Raw genomic sequence first — 8,191 nt, 5'->3', positions numbered from 1 at the left:
ATTAGCATTAAGTTTGGTTCAATTTTATTTCGCCTCTCTCTTCATGGCGATATGGGCGATTCGTTGCGATATTAGACTTCAAATCCTTCGTAAAGGCGGATCGGATCTCACATTAATTGACAGTTATTTCCATCATTAACCCTAGAGCACCATCATCCGGTAAACTAGTGAACAGGTAAATTAGACCTAATAATAACTATAACCATAAAAAAAATTACAAATGATCTTTTACCCTTTGCAGGATATAAAACTCTTTTTATAAAATTTCCAGTTATTGAATAATAAACTAGATGAAATAAGTAACAAACAGTAATCTTGAACTAAGACAAATTAACTGATAATCTTACTGCGAAAACAATTACAATGCTTCGAAGAAAAACTCTCGCACATATAACAGAATTATCCCTCTTGCAAACAACAAAAGGGATAACAAAAGCACGAATATTAACAACATACTACAATGAGATAAATATAAAAATTTTCCTCTAGCAAAACCGCTTTTAGTACCTTTTGAATCAATTTTAGAACTACTCCTTTCTTTTAGCGAAGCTTCAAACCAAAATCGGGGATGCCGGCGATATATTTCAAATCATTCTCAGGCGAATGAAACATTTCATGTACAGTCGTTGGAAAATGAAGTTTCATAAAAACGCATTTAAAAATAAACCAACTTTCCAAAACCATGACACGAAGATACGGGTTAAAAACCTTTATTTTACTGCAACGTTGTTATAGACATTGTATTGTGTCCCCCAGAGTGATCAATTTGCATTGCATGTCGGCTTGTGGGTTCCCTTTACCTGAATCATCAACGTAGTACCGTGAAGCGGTAAGTGCAATGTGTGTCGTCTCAAGTGTAGAAGAAAAGCATCTTGTCCATCCGTTCACCGATGCAACATATAAACTGAAACCGGGTACCATTAGGAATCGTTTGATTGATCGTCTACTAGCTCCACATCAGAGGGATACGGCGGACTTTCTTCGGCGTATCCTTCCTTCCTTCTATCCTTCTCATACGTCCTTCTATTCTCATACGTCCCTTCATCCTGTTCAAAGGTAACCGAATCATCATCCTGGACCGCTTGTGCTGACCCCACCGTGAAACCGTGATCTTGAATGTCATCGTCCGATTCATCTGTTTCCTCTTCGCTTTCGCTGTCCTGATCCTCGTAACCTTTAGCATCCTGCTCAGAAGTGGCCGTATCCTCATCACCCTTTGAATCATACTGCTCGCCCTCGTGCTCGTAACTTGCGCCATCCTGATCCGAAGCAGCCGTGTCTTCACCGTCTCTAAAACCTTCCTCCGAAGCAGCCGTGTCGTCATCATCTTGGTTGTCCTGTCCAGAGCCACGGCTTCGTTCTTCTTCACTCGCGTCGGACAGCGTGGCTGTCTGCTGTTGATCGGGTTCGTCATAAACGTACTCTACAACCTCTTGCGTCACTTCCGTCGACTCCTCAACAACATCTGGCTGTTGTTCACTGTCCCGCTCGACGGTAGTATCTTCGTCGGCATACACGGTGGCATCGGTTGGTACCTCTACCGTCGCTTCGGGTGTTTCATCAGCCGTACCGTATGCTTCACCTTCACCATAAAACTCTTCAACTGTCTCGGCGGCGTCATTAGTCTCCTCCAATGTCATCTGAGTACCCTCGGCTAGCTCAGCTGCCGGCTGATGAGCGGCCAACATTTCCGGCGTGTAACTGACACCGGCAGCCATCGCCATGGCGTACGCATTGGAATCGAGAGCACCGACCGCCATCATTTGCTGGTGGTGATGGGCGTGCATCATAGCGGCCGCTCCCGATGCCGCATGCATCGCAGCACCGTACATCATGTTGTCGAGCGGCTGGTTCTGTGACTCGTCTTCCACGTAGTGACCCACCATCTCACCGGGCACAACGCCGCCCATTCCCATCGCGGCAGCAGCTGCGGCGGCCGCTGCCGCGTGATACGCAGCCGGATGCACCCCGTACTCGAGGGCGTACTGTTGATTGTACATTTCGATCGCCTCCGGCACAATCATGTGCGGTTGATCGTGATCCATCATCATCGACACGCCCATGGGCAAGATCCCCGACTGTTGCTGGTCGATCGGTGAAGGTACCATTTCCGGTGGTTTGGCGGCTTCAGCTGCGGCCGCCGCTGCCGCGGCCGCTGCCGCTGCAGCCTCCTTCGCTATTACGTCCGCGCGCTTCGGTTTATCGCCACCGTCGTAGATGATGTCCAAAGCAGCCTGAAAATCTTTTGGCAGAGGAACCGAACCATCCGGACCAACGTAAGTATCCGGGTCATCGGTGCCGTCCATGGTCGTATCGCGCTGTTCATCGGCTAACATTTCACCATTCGCGCTATCAGATCCCGCAAGCAATTGTTCTTCTGTTTCAACCCCATCATCCGTTGCTGAAACGGCAGTCGCTCCCATTTGAAACGTCTCATAGTGATACGTATCCGGCACCGCTGCCAGCTCCGTTCCGTAACCTCCTGCCTGTCCTGGATCAGTTGATACGGTAGCAGTAGGCACGTCATTCGAGTTACTACCACTGCCGGTGGCGGATGTCAAGAACGATTGGCCGGCAGTCGGCAGTGTTTGTTGGGCGCCTTGAGCAGCCGCAGCCGCAGCCGCAGCAGCAGCAGCGGCAGCGGCGGCAGCTGCAGCAAACTGAGCGACGGAGGCCGTAATTATCGGCTGTGACGAACCATCCATCGGCACCGAAGCGGCCGCAGCAGCGGCTGCAGCTTCCTCTTTCTTCGCATGATCAGCCTGTTGCTTCTTGAACACCGGCATTCTACCGATGAAGGGTAGTTTTTTGGTTGCGGATCCCTTTTCAGTGCCACCACTTGCGGATGCTCCTTTGCTCGACGAGCTCGACGTAGGCCGATTTGATTTGTCCTTCCGTTCGGTGCTGGATCGTCCGCTAGCTCGACCTCCACTGTCGGAGGATTTCGTTTGCGATTTTTGTGATTTCCGGTCATTCGCCTTCGAGACCTTCGGTTCGGGAGGGAAGTTTACCACCGGTTTCTCGATCACCCGATGCCGGCTGTCACGGCTCGATCGCGATCGGCTTCGGGACCGCGAACGAGAGCGTGAGTACGATCGCCTGCGGAAGCGTCTACCATACCCAGCGCTACCGCTACGGCTTCGGCGCCCTCTCGAGCGGCTGCGCCGTCGGTCACGACGATCACGATGGTCTCGGTGATCGCGATAGTTAATTCGATGTCCTCGATCTCGACCTCCCTGGCGGTCCGGACTCTCCCGCCGATTTCTACGATCGCGACGATCGACACTGTTCCGACGATCCCGGTCACGGTCTCGATCGCGCTCCCGGTCACGCTCCCTTTCTCGATCCCGTTCCGTGCCAGACGCAGACGGTGGAACGTTACACGCTGATGGTCCTGTTCCTGGTGCTGCTACTGGTGTTGCTGCTGCTTCTGCTGTTGGGTTGTTCCCTTGCTGAGCAGGGTGTACAACTGTCCATTTACCTGTCGACGGGGAACAGATTTGGTTAAATAATGTCAAGCCAAGCTTCCACCACGGGCTCTCATACCTAGACTAATGTCAGGATCTTGCGAACCCACCGCGCCATCACCGCCCAGAGGGGCCTGTGGTTTAACGGCAGCGGCCGCAACGGCCGCAACAGCTGCCGCCGCTACCACCTCGCGTGCGTTCACCTCTTTCGCCTTCAAAATATTACGCATGGCCGCTTGAATTGTGTTGGCGGCATCACGGTCGTCGTTCTTGGGACTCGCTTTGCTGTCCTTCTCCGACTGTGAGTCCGAATCCGATTCGGACGAATCGGAGCTGCTGGACGACGAGCTCGACGAGGCGGCGGCCCGTTTCCGCTTCTTGGATCGTTTCTTTTTCTTCTTCTCTCGCCTCTCTTCCTTGCGAGATTTCTTTTTCTTCGTACGCTTCGACGCAGAAGACGACGCTGCCGGATTTTCGTCCTTTGCCGCAGTTGAGGACGATTTTCTGTCATCGTTCGACTTTTTATTATCACCCAATGGCGGAGGAGCAGGCACGAACGATGCCGGTGCCGCACCGTCGGTGGGTCCGGCGCTTGGGTTGCTGTTGGCGAGAAGCGACCGGAAAGCATCGCTTTCCGACGGTTCGTCCTTCGGCTGCACACCGGATGAAGCGAGACGCATTTCTTCAGCCGTTGGCGGCGGAGGTGGAGCGGGAATTTCTCCATCAACCTCTCCGCCGGGTGGTGCGTCTCCGGACAGGCTTTCGTACGCTTTCTGGCGTTCCGACATCCAATCGATTTCATAATTGGTGTGCCCGTCAATGTATTTCTGGAGGAGTGTTTGACGAGAAGCGATGCGAATTAGTGTTTGTGTCAACATTTCAACAATCGAAAGATAATCGGAAGTGTAATTGGTACGTACCCCGTACGCATCCGCGTGGGTTTGTGATTTCCAGTGCCAAGAAGCACAGTCCAGATCGCCCATCCAGACGTGGCACAGCTTGCAATACCAGGCCGTCGCTGGTACGAAGAACTGTAACCCGCGTATCGGTGTGCGTTTTGTCGGTGCCTCTGGATTGACCATCGTATCGTCGGCGTCCCTTTCATCGCGCCACGGTGCCACTTCTTGTGTGTTTTCCTCCTGCTTGTCACCGGCGGTACAACGTCGGTGCTCCACCGAATGCAAGTGAACCAGATACTCTTCTGCCGTCTTCGGGAAAGCGTTGCACGGTGCACACCAGTGCAGTTCCGGGTCGTAGTGGACATAGTTAAAGGGGGCCTTTTTCTTGCGCCCTTCGGAATGCTCGAAATGACTGGTGGCGAGAGGGAAGATAACAAAAGGCAAATCGTTTCAGCAGCCGCCATCGCTCGAAAGAAAACGGGGAAAACTTACCGTTTGTCTGAATTTTTGCGCTTTCCCCGAGCGTGCATGCTTTCAAGGACTTCGTTTTTTAATCGCTCAGGCGACGGAGAGTCCGATCGTGCTCGATCGCCCTTACCGCTGCCACCCGCCGATGGTGAGCGTGATTTGTTACGATGCTTGCGTCGCTTCGTTTCCGTGTCAGTCCCATCGTGAGCCTCTGGCGACGGTGGTGCACCCGGATCCGGAATGGTGGCCAATGGCGGTACTGTCGCCCCTGGCAGTATCGGTGGCGGTGAGGGAGTTTTGTCCTTCGCTATGATGCCGTCCAGCATGTCGATCACATTTTCAATCGTGCTGATTTTGTTCAATATCTGCGACTGCAGTTGGCGACCGAACAGCGAAGAGGAGAGAGAGAAACGTAAAGCGAAAGAGAATTGGTGAGCTCAAAACCGAACTTGACCGGTCCAAGGGTGGATTGTTTGAAATTGCGTTTTAAACCTTTCTTCCATTTCGATTCCTAACCAAAACAGTAGAACAGTAGGATGCACTTTTTGGGCACCGTGTGGGGACCGTGTTGGATCACAGGATCGACGATACCTGTTAACTGCGCTGGTGGAGATTACTTTTCGGCGCACCAACACATACACACACACACAAGCACACTTGTTACACAAACGAGCGGCTTCCCTTGAAAGGGAAACTCCCGTGCAGAGAGAAAATGCGGTTCTGGGGGCGAGACGCTCTGATCCGTCCGGTCCGGGCCAGGTTGGTGCAATGCGGCAAGTATAGGAAGGACAAACAGTTGCAGTTGGTGTGGCGCTTGCACAAGCGCTGATTTGATCGATGACCCAGTAACGGTGGACCAATAGAAAGGATGAGAACAATGAATGGAATTGCGCGTGCTAGACGTTCTTCAGTTGTGTTTCCTTCCGGGACCTTGAATTTCCAAAACCGGCTCCACTTCCAAGCCATTGTGCGGCTGGGTCATCCTTCGGCAGCCAACATCGGTAGAGAGCTTACAATCTAGTTTACAATGCTTATACGAATAGGAATCGGTAAGTAGATGCAATCGCTAGCGTCAAGGCAAGTGTAGGCAGGTTCTGAAAGTTCGAAAGGCGAATTTTCGTTCATTCTCTCAATGGACAAGACTCCATAAGACGTTTTTGAGATTGCATGCTACTTTTACAAACATGATTACAAACAGTTTTCCTATTTGACATTTTTGTTTTCCTGTGCGAACAATCGCACTAACAGCAACATCCGCAAGCTGGCCGGGCTCGTACACTATGCCATTTCGCCTGCTCGGTGGTTGTTGACCCCGAACCGGCTGCGGCCGAAACCGTCCCTGGGAAGGTGCGAGAGTTCATTGACTGCACACGGGGAGCAAATGCATTACTTTATGAGGGGCGACACACGCCGGCCGCGTCGTGCACGTTCATTCCTGTCGCAATTTGCAATCTCACTCATCTTCATCTATCATCAATCAAAGGCTGTGGGAAAAGTGGAGAAATAGAGAAAACTTCTTCTGTTTGGTGGAGGGGAGGACTTGGAATAGACGAGTTCTGTATTGCCGGGCCTTCGTGCGGCCACCGGGAACTGGGAAAGGAGCGCAGAAGGGACATTAAGGGTTTGGAAGTTCTGTGTTTTGTCTCGGTTTAGATTCCCTAACATTCAACGTAGTTGTGATTGCTAATCATAGTGAACGATGTTCTTTTTTCGCTTAATTCTAGGATGATCTAGAAATTAAGATCTAGTAACCGAGTATGGTACAGAGATAGAGAGCGAGAGAGATTGAGAGAGAGATAGGCTAAATGGTCAGTGCAATTGGACAACCTACCTGCAGTTTGTCATTTTCTTTGATAAAGTTGTTGGTCGTTGGTGAGGGCGGTTCACGGCCCGAGCTCAGATCCGATCGCTGCTGTTTGAGCGTTTTCAGTTCACGCTTCAGTGCTCCGGCACGGCGCTTGTAGTCGTCGCGTTGCTTTTTCAGTGCCGCTCGCTGATTCAACAATTCGAACGTAATTGCAGCTGAAACCGAAATTATGCAACCATATGACAGTGAGCACAGGGAGATTAAAATACCGGAAAGAAGGATGCAAATCGCGCATCGTAGGGACCCGGAACGTGCCAAAATCACAAATCACCTTCTCGTTTGCGTTTCTCTTCCTCCGTTTCCTGCACGACCGGTTGGGCCGGGGGTTGTACCCATCCGACGGACTGATCGAATTCCACTCCGGTCGCAGCCATCATCATCCCACCGGTCGGATCCATCATGTATTGGCCGGCAGCTTGCCCGTAATCGTATCCTCCGTACCCACCCATTACATTTGCCATGTAGGCTCCGTTGTTGGCGTAAGCACCGTAACAGGACGGATCGTACATGTTCATCGGCACGATGTACCCACCACCACTCGGATCACCACCCATCATCCCCTGCATACCCATGCCCCCTCCAACGCCCATTCCCGGTGAAGGGGTTCTGCGGCCACGGCGCCCGCCATGTCGGCGGTGTGAGCCACGGTCGTGCGAACGACGTCTCGGGCGAAACGGCAACGGGCTACGCGAACGGTTCCGGCCCTGACCTCCGGCATGCCGACGCCGGTAAGTGGGACTCCGCGAAGGACTTCGCCGCTTATCGCCGCGGCTCACACTGCGACTGCGAGATTTGCGGTCACTTTTCTTCTTCGAACCTGCGGGCGAAAGATAACGAAAGTTGTCCACATAAGCACCGATAAAAAAAGAACGCTTGTTTGTTCGTTGCCGACGCTCACTTTTCTCGGCTGCGGGTGACTTCGCCCGTTGACTTTTGTCGTCATCCATCTTTTGCCTCCGAGTGTGTGTTGTGAAAGAGAAAAAAGTTTGTCCACCGTCAAACCGTTGTTCCCATGCACTTAAAGCATAACACGGCACCGCGCAATGTCACCAAGCGAAATGGCCAAAGTAGAACCAAGCGGAAGCTACACTTTTTACCACAAAATCAACGAAAATGAAAATCACATTTGGTACACACGCTGGTGCAATTCTTTCGGCGTAAGCTGTGCCTGTCGTATTTTGACAGTTCCCGTGAGCGCCCAGGATCCGCCGTTAAAAGTGAGTGCCTGCAAATGAGTGGCTGTCAGTGCTGCGGAAAACATCTACAGGGTGTCGTCAAAACGTCGCGATCGTTGCGACAGGGTGTGTTAAGTGAAAAACTTGTGAAAACGCATTTTCATCGGTCTCAGGAAGGCATCCTTGAAACGCTGCTTGATAGCACCAGTAAAGGTAATTGCTTGGTTTGTTGGCTAGCAAATAATGTTTGAACAAAAAACATTCCAGATTGGCAGAGTTCTACAGAGAAAACGAAAGCATAATGCAAAACGCACT

At 51.6% G+C, this 8,191-nt stretch overlaps 1 protein-coding gene across 1 annotated transcript; it reads right to left on the bottom strand.

Moving 5' to 3' along the window:
* Window positions 1-723: 723 nt before the first annotated feature.
* Window positions 724-7,648, bottom strand: LOC128271504 (zinc finger matrin-type protein CG9776-like). Its single transcript, XM_053009066.1, has 8 exons — window positions 7,600-7,648; window positions 6,973-7,518; window positions 6,666-6,856; window positions 4,859-5,205; window positions 4,388-4,778; window positions 4,146-4,294; window positions 3,547-4,058; window positions 724-3,481 (listed from the first exon to the last, which is right to left on the bottom strand). Exons 1-8 carry the CDS (start codon window positions 7,646-7,648, stop codon window positions 921-923), a joined length of 4,746 nt encoding a protein of 1,581 aa, XP_052865026.1. The 3' UTR covers window positions 724-920.
* Window positions 7,649-8,191: the final 543 nt, after the last annotated feature.

This window comes from Anopheles cruzii, chromosome 3 (genome assembly GCF_943734635.1).
Source record: "Anopheles cruzii chromosome 3, idAnoCruzAS_RS32_06, whole genome shotgun sequence".
Taxonomy (NCBI): domain Eukaryota; kingdom Metazoa; phylum Arthropoda; class Insecta; order Diptera; family Culicidae; genus Anopheles; species Anopheles cruzii.
This window is presented reverse-complemented; position numbering and strand designations above follow the sequence as displayed.